Source organism: Penicillium longicatenatum (assembly GCF_028827895.1).
Source record: "Penicillium longicatenatum strain IBT 33135 chromosome Unknown contig_2_segment0_segment0, whole genome shotgun sequence".
Taxonomy (NCBI): domain Eukaryota; kingdom Fungi; phylum Ascomycota; class Eurotiomycetes; order Eurotiales; family Aspergillaceae; genus Penicillium; species Penicillium longicatenatum.
The window spans coordinates 6,991,912-7,007,711 of NW_026643120.1; the positions used below are offsets into that span (position 1 = coordinate 6,991,912).

The 15,800-nt window shown below is 50.2% G+C and overlaps 7 protein-coding genes across 7 annotated transcripts; 4 read left to right on the forward strand and 3 right to left on the reverse strand.

Annotated features, from left to right (window-relative positions):
* Positions 1–171: 171 nt before the first annotated feature.
* On the forward strand, positions 172–2,601 carry N7484_005139 (peptidase family M20/M25/M40 protein; the record flags this gene model as incomplete). The annotated part of the gene is made up of 1 exon (XM_057115559.1): positions 172–2,601. The coding sequence occupies one exon, from the start codon at positions 172–174 to the stop codon at positions 2,599–2,601; it is 2,430 nt and encodes an 809-aa protein (XP_056975699.1).
* Positions 2,602–3,282: 681 nt separating this feature from the next.
* On the reverse strand, positions 3,283–4,549 carry N7484_005140 (Sec62 family protein translocation protein; the record flags this gene model as incomplete). The annotated part of the gene is made up of 3 exons (XM_057115560.1): positions 3,283–3,459; positions 3,516–4,072; positions 4,156–4,549. The coding sequence occupies 3 exons, from the start codon at positions 4,547–4,549 to the stop codon at positions 3,283–3,285; spliced, it is 1,128 nt and encodes a 375-aa protein (XP_056975700.1).
* A 257-nt stretch (positions 4,550–4,806) lies between these two features.
* On the forward strand, positions 4,807–6,718 carry N7484_005141 (Lectin C-type domain protein; the record flags this gene model as incomplete). Its single annotated transcript, XM_057115561.1, has 2 exons — positions 4,807–4,869; positions 4,922–6,718. 2 exons carry the CDS (start codon positions 4,807–4,809, stop codon positions 6,716–6,718), a joined length of 1,860 nt encoding a protein of 619 aa, XP_056975701.1.
* A 1,245-nt stretch (positions 6,719–7,963) lies between these two features.
* On the forward strand, positions 7,964–8,725 carry N7484_005142 (uncharacterized protein; the record flags this gene model as incomplete). Its single annotated transcript, XM_057115562.1, has 1 exon — positions 7,964–8,725. The coding sequence occupies one exon, from the start codon at positions 7,964–7,966 to the stop codon at positions 8,723–8,725; it is 762 nt and encodes a 253-aa protein (XP_056975702.1).
* Positions 8,726–10,742: 2,017 nt separating this feature from the next.
* Positions 10,743–13,033, reverse strand: N7484_005143 (uncharacterized protein; the record flags this gene model as incomplete). Its single annotated transcript, XM_057115563.1, has 3 exons — positions 10,743–12,560; positions 12,608–12,796; positions 12,860–13,033. 3 exons carry the CDS (start codon positions 13,031–13,033, stop codon positions 10,743–10,745), a joined length of 2,181 nt encoding a protein of 726 aa, XP_056975703.1.
* A 246-nt stretch (positions 13,034–13,279) lies between these two features.
* On the forward strand, positions 13,280–15,018 carry N7484_005144 (NADPH-adrenodoxin reductase; the record flags this gene model as incomplete). The annotated part of the gene is made up of 3 exons (XM_057115564.1): positions 13,280–13,570; positions 13,668–14,102; positions 14,152–15,018. The coding sequence occupies 3 exons, from the start codon at positions 13,280–13,282 to the stop codon at positions 15,016–15,018; spliced, it is 1,593 nt and encodes a 530-aa protein (XP_056975704.1).
* A 168-nt stretch (positions 15,019–15,186) lies between these two features.
* aspf13 (allergenic cerato-platanin Asp F13) lies at positions 15,187–15,672 on the reverse strand (the record flags this gene model as incomplete). The annotated part of the gene is made up of 1 exon (XM_057115565.1): positions 15,187–15,672. The coding sequence occupies one exon, from the start codon at positions 15,670–15,672 to the stop codon at positions 15,187–15,189; it is 486 nt and encodes a 161-aa protein (XP_056975705.1).
* Between the last annotated feature and the right edge of the window lie 128 nt (positions 15,673–15,800).

Consider the following 15,800-nt stretch of genomic DNA (forward strand, 5'->3'; position numbering starts at 1 on the left):
AATTTCCTTCTATGACGTTGGCCTCAACGGCCGTGCAGATGCGCCCACGTTCTTTTCCTGCGCTTGTGTCGATCTTTTCCTTCTTCATCCTGACCTCCTTTTCCTATGAGTGATGAATACTGAGGTATAACGACGATCAAATTGGACGTCGCAATGTCTGAAAATATAATGATGGCTCAAGAGCCCACGCCATCCTCGTCCTTTGGCGAACGGCGTGGGCATCGCCTTGCGCCGCTAAATACAAACTTTGATCGGCCAGCTGCAGCTCCGGCCACTAAATCCCAGTCACGATCACGTCCTCGTCCATCCGACTATCCCACTACCAATGGCTCGGAGGGGCCGGTTCCTCTCCAAAGCCCGGTGCGGCGCCAATCGTCGAAATCTTCTTTACGCAGTCTATTCAGTCGCGACAAGTCGTCGCGTGCCGCTGCGGTACCGGATACCAAATTAGCTGAGATTGAAGAATCCCAGCCGCCTCCAGTCCAATCGATACAACCAATTGTACCAGATCCAGAGGCACTGCTATCCTCGGATCTCACTAGCCCCCATACCGCTCCAACCACTCCGACAACCATCACATCTCCGACAACACCTCGGGCCCGAGCCACATTGAAAACGGCCCGACCGCGGCCCGCCGAGTCAAATCCGCCCCCATCGCGGGAGCAGTATGGATGGAAGCCACCACCTTTATTTCAAGCATATCCGCAGTCGACCAAACACGGATGTCTCACTGCGCCGGCGATGTCGGCAGATGCGATTTTACGCCTGCATGCGACAACCGGGAAGAGTGCGGTGGAGGATGCTAGGAATCAGGTAGGCCAAGAGGATGCAAAGAAAAAAGAGCAGAGGGAACGAAAACATCTTCGCACGTTGTCAGGGACTATCAATAAGGTTGAGTGGACCAACAAGATCTACGTGTTAGCCACGACGGGTTTCATTCTCCAATATGCTGGAGAAGGAAAGCACGATCGGCTGCCGGAGAAGATGCTGCAATTGGGTCCTAAGTCGGTGGCATTTGCGAGTGATGCAATTCCTGGAAAGCACTGGGTCGTTCAGGTTTCTCAGACCTCGACCTCTGATTCCGTTCCTGATGCCGAGTCGTCGAAGCCTAAGCTCTCATCTCGCTTTGGGTTTCATCGATCTCATGCGCGTCGTTTAGCCCGCAGCTTCCTCTTGGTGTTTGACAACCCGGATCCCATGATTGCCTGGCTTATGGCCATTCGTGCTGAGATTGAATCTCGCGGTGGCCCCAAATTCATTACAGAGAAGTACTCAGATGACGATGCGGATGCTCCTCAGCTTCGGTCCAAATCTAGCGTTCGACAAATGGTGAAGAAAGATCCCCATCGTATTTCCAGTTTGTTTCTTCAACCGCAGACCCTACGATCCCCCGAGGACGAGGATGATGGTAATTCGGTCGGTGGTTTGACCTGGCAGTCACGGCGAAGCTCGTACGTGTCTGTTAGTCGGTCGATGGTAAACTCAAGGACAGGTTCGGCCTCCACGGGCAAAACGGAAGCCACTGGTCCAACAAATGGGAATGGGTCCGAAGGCCCTTCTTTCGCCATGACGGGCCCGCCTATGAATCCGCCCCATTCACCCCCAGTGGGGAATGGTGTTGCGGTCTTGGAAGAGCTGAAAAGACCTGATATAGACCCTCCATATACCCGCAGTCCACCGTCCTCCAGTCAGGAGAAACGACAGTCCTTATATGGGTCCTCCAAAGGGCAGGCAATCCCGGCGCCTATACACCCCGAGCCAGCTCAGTCCAATTATTTTCAATCCAGCATTCCCGAAACCCTAGTCCGAAGTGCCTCACCGCCAGCTCCGAACTTTAGCGTACCTTTGTTTAGCAAGAAGTTTGCGTCAAGACCGGCCGTATCCTCCATCTCCCAGGTTGCTGCTACTTCTCCTCCATCTGTTGCTGGTGTTTTGCGCCGAGGTGAAAGTACAGGCGATTTCAGTACCTCCAGTATCGCATCGCCCCCGCAGTCTCCGACTTACAGTATTGCAAGCTCGCGTCAGACAGATTCTTCTGAGCCACCATTTGTGGCCCTGGATGGCACTCGACGCACCTTGCGCGCTTCCAACTCGGAGGACGCGTTATCCAGAGTCATTCGCCAAGCACCAGAGCACGGCAATGCATTCGCCCGTATGGCCCGCCCGACAGCCCCCTCCGATGTCAGTTGCCCTTCGTCTCGCCCTCTCAGTTTTGTCGGTCGTTCCGGACTGGGTATCCAAATGGTCAGCGAGTCGGACGTACTGAGTATTCCACCGGTTGAGCCAACACCTCGAAACCGTGTGTCTACTGCGCAGATTGATTATCAAAATGTGTCACGCCGGAAGAGCATGCCTGGCCTTAGCTTGGGACCTCCTGCTGCCCCTCCCCCCAATTGCCCTCTTCCCAAAATTCCTTCTCCCATCGCTGCGCAGGCGCTGCCCTCTTGGTCAACCAGTCCTCCCGTCAACCGGTTTTACCAATCACAACAGATTAGTGATCAAGTGCGAGATAACCGGAAAAATGGTGTTTCGAATGGAATCCCGGAACAACCGGCACAAAGTGGCGCGAGAACAGCTGCTCGGCAGTCCAGAATGATTTAACGAAACGATCATTCTATGTAACAATATACGATCACCCCTTGCGTCAAATCTGTCACTATCTCGTCACTTCGCACATGTCACACATACCCTCGATTATACGTCTGTCGACTATATCTTCATCTCTTTCATGTCATAAGAGCGACATTTAAGATTCATCCCTTCATTTCTGTCTTCACTTCGTTTATGCATTTGCATTCTTATTGTCTTAGTATGACGATACCCGCCTTTGTGTCTACTTGGCGTCGACTTTAATGGTTTCCGTTGTTGGGTCTGTCTTTCACTACTTCACTTCTTGTACTGTGTCTTACTTATACCCCTTTTTATACCATTCACAACAATTGAGACTTGATCTTATTCTCGATTTACTTTGGGCACCAGGTCAGATCTTTGGAAAACTGGAGTTGAAGTCCACTAAAACACAGCATGATCGATTACCTTCGGCATATGCAGATCATATAGGTGGTTCTTATATCTGTTGTAGGAAAATAGAACTGAACTGATCTCATTTGGACGAAACGAAAGGACTCGAATCATTACTACAGGAGACAATATAACGCCGGAATGAGAATCCTCGGAGGATAAAGTGCAGTAGGGATGAATGGAAACACCGCCTTTTCCTTGGTAAATGCCAGCGGACCCGGTAAGTGCTGACAATGTTTGAGAAAATGAGCTTGAACGACACTACTCTTCTACTTCCTCCACCCGCGCTGTCAGGTCCCGCTTCACGGGCGCTGGGCTGGAGGTAGTTGTAGCTTCAGCCGAGGTAGTAGTAGCAGACGGAGCTGTAGTGGAGGCTGCTGTAGTGAGAGTAGGAGCTGCAGCTTCCGACTTGACCTTCTTGCCCTTTTTCTTCTTGTTCTGTGAGCGCATTAGCAGAGATTCCATTGCGATTAAACAGATCGATAAAAACATACCTCCTGCCAGCCCCAAAGAGGCTTGAAACTATCGAAGAACCCAACATCCGCAAACAAATTAGGGTACAACCACAATCCTGGCGGCACAGCGAAAACGGTAACACAGAACAGAATTAACCGGAAGATGGCCATGGCGAAGAAAAGTCCCAGAAGACCCATACATCCAACACTGAGGTACCAAACACCCTGGCGCAGCATCATAGGCCATAATGGGAATAGCACAACGGTAAAGATACCAGCTACAACAGCTGCAGCCATGGCCTTCTGCTTCCACTGCGGTCCCTCCCACTGCCACACATAGTACATCATCGGTTCAAATTTCTGATCCTCCTCGATCTTCACGGTCCACAGGCCCTTTGTCCGGTTCTTGGGCTTGGCGTGATTGTGCCCTGCGTGCGGGTCATGCTTGCTGACGCGTAATGCGAGATAAGAGAGTGGGAGGAGGCTGAATGCAGCCTCAGCTGAGGGGTAGTCTGTCACCGGTGGGAGGAGGGAGTTCTTCTTCGCGGCGGCTTTGGCGTAGGCGGGGGACTGGAGAGCGCGCATAGCTCGCTTGACTGTGGAGGGTTAGTGATCTGATCTGATCTGATCTGATTCGATCTGATGATTTTAGAGGTGTTTTGCAAGATAGCTTGCATACCTTTGAACATGTCTTTTCGTTCGCCGTTCAGGATACAGGTTCGTGGTTTAAGAGCCTGCGAGCGCAGAAACTTCGCCACGGCCAGCGCCCTGGGGTCCACGGGCTGCCCTGGGCTAACAGCCACGCGCTGTGTCTGTGGTCCCTTTTGTTGTTGCTCCCCCGTCGCCTGCATCATCTGGTTTTGCCGCTTCATTATCAATTCCTTCTTGACCTCCTCTGGCTCCTTGCCCTGTGCTTTGCAAAATTCGAGAAACTTTCTTTCCTTCTCCTTGACCAATTCCGCGACTGGAATGTTTCGACGTTCAGCTTCCTCATTCAACTGTCGCTGAGCTTCGGCGTTTTGGGCGGCGATGAAGGCCAGCTGCTCGCGGGTAGGTTGGCCGGGTTGGGCCATGGTGAAATACGGAAAATTCTCTTTTGGTTGGTAGGGGTATCAAAGGGAAGCCAAACAAAGAAAGTAAAGAAGATGAAGCGTTGTGGTGATTGGACTTGGTCGGAAGTCGAAAGAAAGGAAACATTAGATGTGGCCAGATCGACTCAGGTGATCGGCGCGCCCGCCTTGCAGTACGGAGTACGTGATGCGGCCTGTGAGAACCCGCTTCTTCAACTTCAATCCACTTCACAGGCAATCATGCTCTACTTCAGCACTCTATGTCTGTCTCATATAGTTCTGAAGCAACTCTTGATAGTGCGACCTGGGTGGCTGTCTTGCTGGTTCGTATCGCCAAGAATTGATCCCCAAACTCAAGTCTGACGCAATGTCCAGAGCGAACGCGATGTCGCCGGCCAAATCCCAATCAACTTTGTAACCAATCCTGCGGTATCGTTGACGGCTGCCTGTTTTGGCGACGGCCTTTACGATAAAACTGCCGCTACAAAATGCATATCCAATCTCCTGTCGGTCGGGTACCGACGGCTAATACTAGACATATATTGGTCAGTCGAACATAGGACATGGACCTTTTGCCCTGTCGACATTCCCACCACGGCCGATATCATGCTTTCGGCATACACCTCGACCGTGCGCAGTTCCTCGACGACATCCACAGTCACATCGACCTCCACCGAGTCCGCGTCCACGTCAACGTCCATGTCCACAACAACCGAGGCAGCCGACGCGACGATAACGGGATACACGGATTCTCAGGATGACAAAGTCTACGAGCTCGGGCCGTACAGGTGTACCAAAAGCCTTGATCTATACACAATATCACAAATACTAGTCGGATACTTCCAGAACACGAGATCTAGAGAGGATACTTATACAACCTGGTTGGCTCTGAACCTTCATGTCGCAGGCAGTGATTCAGCGCCGACAGAGCCTACATCGGCAGTCACAGGTGATGACTTGCCCAAGACAGAGACGGAAAGGGCTGGCTCGTACCTTGGAACGGTACTCAGTGACTATATCTATACTCCGGCTCAGCTTGCCAAGGATCGAAGCAACCTGAACGAGTCCTGGTATGAGGTCGAGGAGAGCTACATGCCTATCGTGGAATACTACACGATCCACACAGATGAATCTGGTCAACAGAGCACTCCGGATGGATGGCCGTCTGCAAAATACATCCAATTTGCCAAATCGGACAGAATACTAATTGAGTATGGGTCTGTGGATCCCCAGCTGGCCGAGTATGATCTGTCGCAAGATGAAGATAAAATTTTCAGTCCACATTATATGTTTTCGGGTGTGGATATTTCCACCGCGGAAAACGGCACGGTGACTTCGGGCTGTTTATATGAACCGGGAGCCACCGCTGTATCACAAGCCAATTCTTCATGGGCAACTAGTCAAATCCCTGTTACGGATGGATTGTCCACAGAAAGTACTATGGGATCCATTGCCGATATTATCGCTGGGATTACTGCCTGTGGCATGTCTCCAATGCTAAACAGTACTCTTTTCGATCAAAGCGCTGATGCCAGTGTCGAGCATTACCGCAATGTATCTCTTTCAACGAGCTGGGCTTGGGCAGTCGGCGAGCCTCAAGGCGCAGGGACTGGCGGCGGTACAAATGATGAGCCTGCATTTGACCGCTGCTCCATCATGGATCTTTCGCTCGAAGGCCGCTGGCGGGCCACCAACTGCACTGAAGTACGACGCGGTGCCTGTCGAGTAGGCAACTCCCCGTTCTCGTGGACGGTGACTAATGCATCGGCGAAGTATTCGGACATCTCGGAGTCTTGTCCACCAGGGTCTACTCTTGCGGTACCCCGAACTGGTCTTGAAAACACCTATCTCTATAAGCAACTCCTCTCTGAGGATTCAACAGTCCTGGACTCGACATCCTCGGACCCGGCTCTCCGTGAGATTTTCCTGGATTTCAATTGTATTGATATTACTTCCTGTTGGGTCACCGGTGGGCCACAAGCGACCTGTCCTTACGCGAATAATCCACAACAGCTGGAGCGTAAGACAGTGCTTGTTTCCGTTGTTGCTGGAGTGGTGATCTGTGTCATCTTTGCATTGACTGTCTTTGTCAAGTGTAATACTAATCGTCGAAACTCTCGTCGTCGAAAGCGTGTTATTGAGGGCTGGGAGTATGAGGGTGTTCCCTCATAACATACTAGGTTGATTATACGTACGAGATCTCCTCTCTTGCGTGAGAAATATTGCGCCCAGGAATAAGAGGACACATGAAATGGGCGCCACTGCGACCAACCGTCCCATGACTATTGTTGCGCCAGTCTTCTCCGTAACATTGAATATATGAAGGGGCTCTGTGGCTCTCTGATCTACTGTGTCTCAAACATACTATCGAAATCTGGTATGAATTGTTTAATAGACGGGAGACACTGACCTTCGGCGACTGAGGCTGATGGATGACTTACCCCGCACCCTGCAAAGTCCAAAGTGCCCAATATCAGGTAGGGGCTTTGGCAGGGGCTCAATAGCCATTGCATGACTCGCATCAAAATACTGAGCCACTTTCATGGTCTAAGGGACCTACTGATCTCATGTCATCGCGCCCTCATACCATAAACAAAAAGCCAGATTTATGCAATGAGCGATTCCTTGAATACCAGGTTGGGTTGAAAGATTTGTCTCATGCACTGGGCTCAAGCCATTTGAAGCATGAATACCTAGCATAGCGCAGATTGAATTCGCCTATAACCAACCTGAATGGTTCTCCAAAGTGGCTCAAGATTTTTACCACTGATAGATACCCTTCCTGTCGCATAAAAGCACAGATTTTCTGAAAACGTTCGATCTCACCCCCCATAGTCTCGGGTAGGAACCAGACTAACAAATTCTTGGGCGCGGACATGTGTTCGTGCAGCACCGGCGGACAAATTAGGGCTTCGCGAAATCTCAATAGTAGACGCTAAATATGCACGTCACCCTCCCTCATGGTGCATGAACCTATTATAAAGATCTAGATAAGGATCTCAGGCCCCAAAGCCTGCTATTGTCTACGGCTTACCTGCAGCCGTCACCCGGGCAAATATATGAAGTTGCATAGTAGCGAATAGCCTTGTTACTACTCACCGATTCATCCCATAACCCTTGCTATTGTTCACACCATCAGGAAGACTTTTAGCAGAAATCCCTGTTCTTATTCACTATATTGTCATACCGACTTTTTGTTTGTGTTCAGGTGGGTGTTCTTACCAAGGTTAGCTCGTTGTTGGGCTCTATTCAGTGTTGTGGGAGTTGTATCAGGGCTTAAATACGTCGAGAATTCGTTCCAAAGTGATGGAATAAATTCATTTCTTCTTTCCTCCAAAAGCCTCCCTCTCTTGCTTGGATAGGTGTATCAAATTTATTATCTGCTTTGTTCATCAGTTTGTGTTCCATCAAAACAACATGGATGTGTCAGTGGCCCGTCAACCTGGACCACCTGCCGCGGCAGCAAATGATGATATAACGTTTACGACGGCAAACGAAGTCGGACAATTTTTTGACGAGCTCCTTCGTACATCTGGGCAACGTTTGGATAACTCAAAGGGTGCAACTGCCGAGACGTTGAAATGTTTTCTCGAATCCATGAATAAATCCAATCGGGCTTCTCTGAGAGAACTCTTCGCAGAATCTGGCTTGAGCATCAGTCCAGATTTAGTGTATACGGAGTTCAAGCGACAATATGCGCCCCTGGTTGTGAATCAGATGCTCTATATCATCGACGAGGAGTATCTGGTTAAGAATAACTGGGATGTTATCAATCCCTATGCACCTCCGCCAGCCGCTCGAAAAATCGAGATAATGATGAGCACAATTCTGTGGGCGGACCAACTTTACTCGTCATGCGGAGGCACGGAGTGGAAAATGGGCTTCATTACTTTTCCATGCGACTCCCTCATGAATTATCTCAAGTGGCTTGGAAAGGTTAAACAGCGCAGATTCTTGGAGGGAGACCAATTGAGCGACCAGGATGAAAATATCCTGTTTATACTTTGGCGTTGGTTCGAAACGCATGACCAGAGACCAATCAGGTTGGCATTTGCTATGGCCAGTCGGGGGATGGTGAGAAACATCCAGCAAGAATTAGGCCATTTGCGTATTATTATAGAGAATTTGGACGGATTTGATAAATACCCGATGCCCATTGGGAACGCTTCGAAATATTAGTTGACGTTTTCGCTTGTCTCTTCTTTTTTGTATTTTTTTTCCACACCAAGTTGGATTCAAATTGATTCAGTCCAAGCTCAAGCTAGAGAACCTTATAGCTCCCTGCTACCTAGTTCGTGCTTCTCACGTAGGCAGCTCCACAAGCGACGCAGGCCTAGAAAAAGTTTTCAGTAACGCGAAACCAAAGTCCCAAAACTTATTGAGATCGGCAATCCAGACCTGAAAGGTCTTTTAGCCTGCATGGATGTTTGATTACGGGGCTGGAAAGTTGATAGATCTCCTGGTCAGTGCGGAGAAGCTCAAATGCCAATTGTCCGAGAATGCCGAAGAGACAACAGGGGAAACAATGTCCTCTGAGGTCATTGAGACAGACTGCAGCATCAAAAACTCAAAAATGGGTCGTTTGCCTTATTTCAAATCTGAAGAGCTCAGTACTCGATTTATACTGAGAAAGCTTTGAGCTTGGATGCGCGGATGATGCAGGAGAGGTGAGCTGACGATTGTGGGTCGGGCAAAGGTACCTTTTTTCTTGACTAGGCTGCGAATCCTGAGAAGTTGATCCAGGTTGGAGCCTGCCTGGCATGGCCCAAGCTTGATTCCGTTCCTGCTTTTAGCGTCGAGAGACATAAATTCAGTAAATCATGGGGGAAAAACTAAGTTCTCCAACTTCTTCAGCTCAAGCGGCATTGGCCCCCAAAGCGCAGGAGGGAACAAGTCGTTGGTATCGAAAGGAAGCCAGTGGATATCGCAGAAGCACCAGCGAGGCAGAGTACTGGCCTTTCCGCCATGGAACAGCTATGGGGTACTGAACGCCCCTCTTGTTTTCCATTTCATGATCTTGAACTGATGTGTTTTTTGTGGCGACAGAGAATACCCACAGACGAGAATTCCGTATCGTGAAACTGTGCTTGGACGAAAACCCAGGAGTCGAGCAAGCCACAATCCAAGAAGTGACTCTGTGCAATAGACTGGGTGAAATTGCCGAAGATGAGATTCCACATGATGAGCAAAGGAAGACATGGGCTCTCCAAAGGCGTGTCTTCATGTACTGGATTTTTTGTGGGACATACAATGCGTGGGAATGGGATGTCGAGAGGATACCAGAAGAGTGCAGGAGAGTCCAAGAGGGCAAAGAGTACTATTCAGGTAAGCTGCAACCCAAGTCACGAGGGCAAGAATAAGAACAGGCATTTGGCACCTGCAGTTGCTGCACAAGATGTATCGGTCCTGGGTGATGAGACCGGTGGCTGATAATGTTCTTTCTTTCCAGATGATGACTATCTGCGCTTCCTGATATCTCTGTCTTTCATACCTCCTCATTTTGGGGCTTGTCGGACTCGAGGAATTCATCCCTCTGGGTAACACCAGGTCACGCGAATTTGTTTCCCGTTGACTTGCGTATAGGGTAGTCGAGTCAACAGTAACAAGCCAGCAGAAAATGAAGCAAGGGGCTGCGTGAAAAAGAAATTCTCTAATGGAGGGCGGGGGAAGGATGTGTATGGCCAGTGATATGTATTCTCCTGTACGCGGATCAGTCAACAAAGTCCATGTACATAGTCACTGTACAAGGGCTGAGCAGCAAAGCAACTACCAATGCATCAACCCACCATGCTCAGTACTCATCCGACTATTCGATTTATCCTATAGGCCCTAATCCTTGGCAAACATAATCCCAAACAGAGAATTGAGAGTTATACCGCTGGGGGTTGACGTTTAATGATCAAGCATCAGTGTAACTGTTACCTTCGGTACTTAGCTCCCTGTGACCAGTTAGCGTTGCGTATTACCCGGTCAACTAAAAAGCAACTACAAATGGACGATACGCAGTCATTCAAATATGTCAAATTCCAAGGGTCCTGACTAACCCGAAACGCAAAGATGATATCGCTACATGCCGTTCATAATGACACAAAATTAGAAAACGCCATGTCCGGAAACAATAAAAATAACAAAAACTTCCTCCCGAAGTTCCTTTCCTTTCCTTTCCTTTCCTTTGCCAGTACCCGAGTCTATAGGATCACAATCCTGCAAACCGTGCCCATCCAGCAGCCCGAATCTTCCCATCGGGAGTTTGATTCGGACTTGGAACAGCACTCGGACTGGGATGTACTTCCACGCTCTTTCCGCCTCGTCCTTCCTCTGCAACTTTACCACTTACATCGCGGCGACGTCCGACACCAAGTCCAGCGATGTAGTTGCCATAAGAGGAAAGCGATGCTCCAACTCCACCCACGAGACCGGGCCGAGCTGTGTCGGCACCGGAGTTGCTGACCACTCGGCCCTTACGGTCTCCTTCAGCCATGGCAGGGGATGATGGAACACGAGCGCTAAGGTATCCCTCGTCGTCACTGTCATCTTTTTTCAAAGATTGGTATGCAGACAACTTCTTGGAACGCTTCTTGGTGAGCTTGGATGGTTTGCGCTTCACATCTTCCTCGGCGCTGACATGGCGCGGCGCAATGCTTAGTCCGGGGTTGTTATCCTCCAGCTCGCCGTAGAAACGATTCTTGAATGTTGGAGAGTCGGGATTTTGGTGTGGAGTGAAGACTTGGGCTTTTTGGTTTTGCGAGAGGTTGGGATTGTCACCTAGGGCATTGCGACGCACCGGGTCGGTATCCTCTTGCTTCTCAGTCAGGACAGGTTGTGGAGTTGGAGGGTTTAGCATGAGAGGGTTGAAGGGGATACTGGAGGGTTCGTCATCGTTGTCGTGGTCATGTTCTTCTGGGTCGGGGAAAATGTTGAATCGCTGCTGGGCTCCAATGTCTTGTTCGTCGTTGCCTTCGTTGCCATAGTACTCGTGCACTGCCAGGGAAGCGTACTCGCCACGTGTATCCTCATGAATTACACTTCCCACATTGGCTTGATTTCTTTGGGGGTATGCGAACCAGTCCCGGATGCCACTACCAGCTGATGGCGCAGATCTGTCTGTTCGTCGGCTGTACACGGAAGAAGACTGGCGAAGAGTGGTATCATTGTTCTGGGTGCCTTGGCCTTGAACATCGCTGACGGGGGATGGATAACGCTCGTCGTGTGCAACCCAGTTGTCAGACATGGGGCTCACGGATTCGGACCTGTCAGCGGTGCGAGAGGCTAGGTGACGTGTGTGGATGCTTGGATCCACTATATTTGGGGATCGCGCAGGCACATTATGATATTCCGGTGCAGTGGTGGCTGTGGCCACATTGTAAGGTTCGTCGGAAGGGTTGTGGTAGTATCTCTCTGGGCTTGGGGGTTCCAGAGAGAAACGATGTGGCTGAACGAATATCTGGGATTGACGTTTCTCGTTGCTCATATCTACTGACCCGCGGATGGTTTCACCACCAAATGAATCTTCACGAGTATGTATGAATGGTACAGTGCGTGGAGAGCCCATGAGCGGATCTTCCATGTTCGAATGCAGCGTTGATGAGCTCATGTGCTTTTCATCGACATCGATCTCTTTACGGAAGCTTCTGCGCGGACGTGCGGTCAAGTTATCTTCCAGAGGGTTCATGTCAGGTGGTAGATGAGATATTTTTCGGAAGATGACTGCCAAAAAGATCGAAAGACAAAATGAGATGAGGTGTAGCCCTGTGTTCACAAGCGCGCAGATGAAGGTAGCTTCGACAATATCAAGGGTAATTTCACTGTCCTTGAAAAGGGTCCCCCAGCTATAAGCATCGTTGGCATAGTCAGCATGAGCCACATATGCTGTGAACACGTAAAATGGGATTAGCCCAGCATCCAAAGTGCCAGCGAACACTCCATAACTAGCTTGAGAGGCAGGAGGACGTGTAACAGGAGATCGGCAGAAATGGTAGACGCCGTAGAGAGTATGCAGAATTGCGACAATTGGCTACTTCGTTTAGTATTCACCTTTACCCACTGGAATGAGTAACTTACTCCGGACCGCATAATCCAGATAACCGTCGTGTCCGCATTTTTGATCACGATGGAGCAAAACAGGGATGCAAGTGCACCAAGTAGAGTGATGGACCGCAGACCTAGCTGGGTCCCTCTCACGCCTTTAATCCATTTTTTGACTTTGGGGTTCATCGGCGTGTGCGTTGGCTTCTTTTCAAAACTTTCCCACTATATATATAATCCATCTATCATTAGCCTTTGTTTAGCAAACAATGGCAGGGGTCGCCGTACCGAGTCCGGATGTCTGTTAAAATTGATCAATGGCCCATCCTGCTTCTGTCTGGGCACCGCAGGAGTCCGGCTTGCTTGCGTCACAGCCTTAGGATTGAAGAACGGATCGGTCGGTCCATTGAAGCTGTAAGCGGAAGGACGATCATAAAGGAATGGAGGCTCCGATCTACCCATAGTAGCGACTGAAAGCCTCCCGTGGCAGCCACACGAGACGAGTGGAATTTAATAAGGAATGGAATGAACCGTGGAATGATGCGATCTGACAGTGGGAAACCTTAGGTATGCGACGCGATGTGGGTTGTGCGGAGTAACAGAGGGTCAACACCGATTGTTGGCCTGGCAACTGGAGATAGTGGATCACGTGTGCCGATGACTCCAATCTAATTGAACTTATCATTGATTATCTCTCCCCACACCACGATGCTCGATCGCGCATTTGTCTGTGCTGGCTGCACAGCGCGCTCGGCTCGCCCAGTCCTACGGGTCAAGTCGTTCTCCCCAAAATCCATATCGAAACGATTGAACAGTCATGTTGCTTCGGGGAACCGGCCTACACGAGTTGCCGTTGTGGGCTCTGGACCTGCAGGATTCTATGCCGTGGCAAGGCTATTGAGCAAGCACGATGATCTCAAGGTTGACATGTATGAGAAACTACCGGTGCCATTCGGACTGGCTCGGTACGGAGTTGCCCCGGATCATCCAGAGGTAAAGGTACGTACCGGTAAAGCGACGCAACAGCTTATTTCGTCTCAACTGGCTTGCGAATATGATCGAATAATGTATCTAAAACTTGTCTTTGGTAAAACAGAACTGCGAGGACAAATTCACCGAGGTCGCAACATCCTCACGCTTCAACTTCGTCGGTAATATCGAGCTCGGAAGCGACCTACCTCTGGCCGCTCTCAAACCCCACTACGATGCCATTCTTTTCGCATACGGAGCGTCAAAAGATAAAGAACTTGGAATCCCCGGAGAAAATGCTCTGCGTAGCGTATACTCGGCCCGCTCCTTTGTAGGATGGTACAATGGTCTACCCGAACATCGGCATTTGGACCCGGACTTGTCCAGCGGTGAGGATGCAGTGATTGTTGGACAGGGAAATGTAGCACTCGATGTCGCCAGAATCTTGCTGTCGGACGTCGATGCGCTTCGAACCACAGATATTGCCGACCATGCTCTGGAAGCGCTGTCTCGGAGTCGGATCAAGCGGGTGCGAGTTGTTGGTCGCCGAGGACCGCTACAGGTCAGTACCAGAAAACCTACTCTGGTTCCAATTGCTCATTCTATATCAGGCTTCATTCACAATCAAAGAAGTTCGTGAATTGCTTCAATTGCCGTCCGTTTCGTTCGAACCGATCGGGAAGGATGTCTTCCCTCCAGAAGATGTCATCAATGCCCTCCCTCGGGCCCAGAAGCGATTGATGCAGCTCCTCGCTAAGGGCTCCGCCAATGACCCCGAGACAGCAACCAAGAAGTGGTCTTTGGATTTCCTCCTCTCTCCCGAGTGCCTCGATTGGTCACCAGTGCACCCATACCACCTGTCGCATGCTAAATTCTCTCGCAATGAGCTCGACCCCTCTGATCCCTACACCGCCAGCTCCAAAGTCACACCGAAATACCTCTCGAACGGAAATCGCGCTCAAGTCAATCTCCCCGCCAGTGTCTTCTTCCGCAGTGTGGGCTACAAGTCACTTCCGCTGCCAGGGCTGGAGGATCTCGGTATCGAGTTCGATACTCGGCGTGGCGTGATTCCTAATGATGGACTTGGTCGCGTGACAAGTCCCTCGGAAGCGGGTGAACCCCGCAAACTGCCGGACGGGTCATTGATTTCCTACTTGCCTGGCTTATACTGTGCCGGGTGGGTCAAGCGTGGCCCGACGGGGGTCATTGCGTCGACGATGACAGATGCCTTCACCACAGTGGACACTATATTGCATGACTTGGCCAGCCACAAAGGCTCTCTCCTACATAATTTTGAAAAGAGCACCGGTCTAGGCTGGGATGGAGTCAAGGCCGAAGTACAGCAACGTGGACTTCGGGCAACATCCTGGCAAGACTGGCAGCGCATCGACAGTATTGAGCGTGAGCGCGGTCAGCAGAAGGGCAAGCCTCGTGAGAAGTTTACTCGTGTTGAAGAAATGCTTGAAGCTCTCGATTAGTTCTTCTACCTATGTATATTAAAGAACCATTGTATTTAACATCAATCCCTATCCTCCACGTCACTTGTGTACCTCCAGGGCTAGTATCCAAGGTTCAAGACTTTTCAACCAGTTCTTTTGAAAGGGGAGCCCGCTTACATCCCATAGAACGGGCATCGGTTCGATCCCTTACTCGATTCCACACACGCTCTGATCCACCTCAACATAAGTGGCAGTAATACGACCAAGGCTTTCAGCCTGGTTATTGGTCAGACGGTTCATAGCTGTCAGACCAATGTTGAATCCTTTGGGGGCAGCGTCGATAGCAAGAACAGTGATGGTCTCGTTGATCTTGCCGGACTCGAAGTGCAGCTGGTAGCAAGTACCGCAGGCTGGGCTGTCCCAGCCATCAATGGTCGGCGCACCACCGATTAGAGGGAACGTGGGCAACGAGCCGAATGTGGGGTACTTGGTTACGAGGCCATTGACTCCATCTGAGCAGGCGACTGTGTTGAGAGAGCTTGTGCCAACATCATATTTTTGGTCATAGGAGACTTGGACGGTCTGTCCAGTGGCGCTGGTTGAAGCTTCTGGTGCGATGGCTGGTGCAGGAGCAGCGCTGACGAGGTGAGCGGCTGTCAGGAGAGCACAGGAAATGGCATTGATGGACTTCATGGGGAAGTAGAAGGTTGGATTGATTTTGAAATGGTTAAATGGTTTATTTATTCGGATGTTGAATTATATGCTCAGGTATACATACCTAAACCATTCGGGCACCTGATATTTATATATCCTCACCTGAC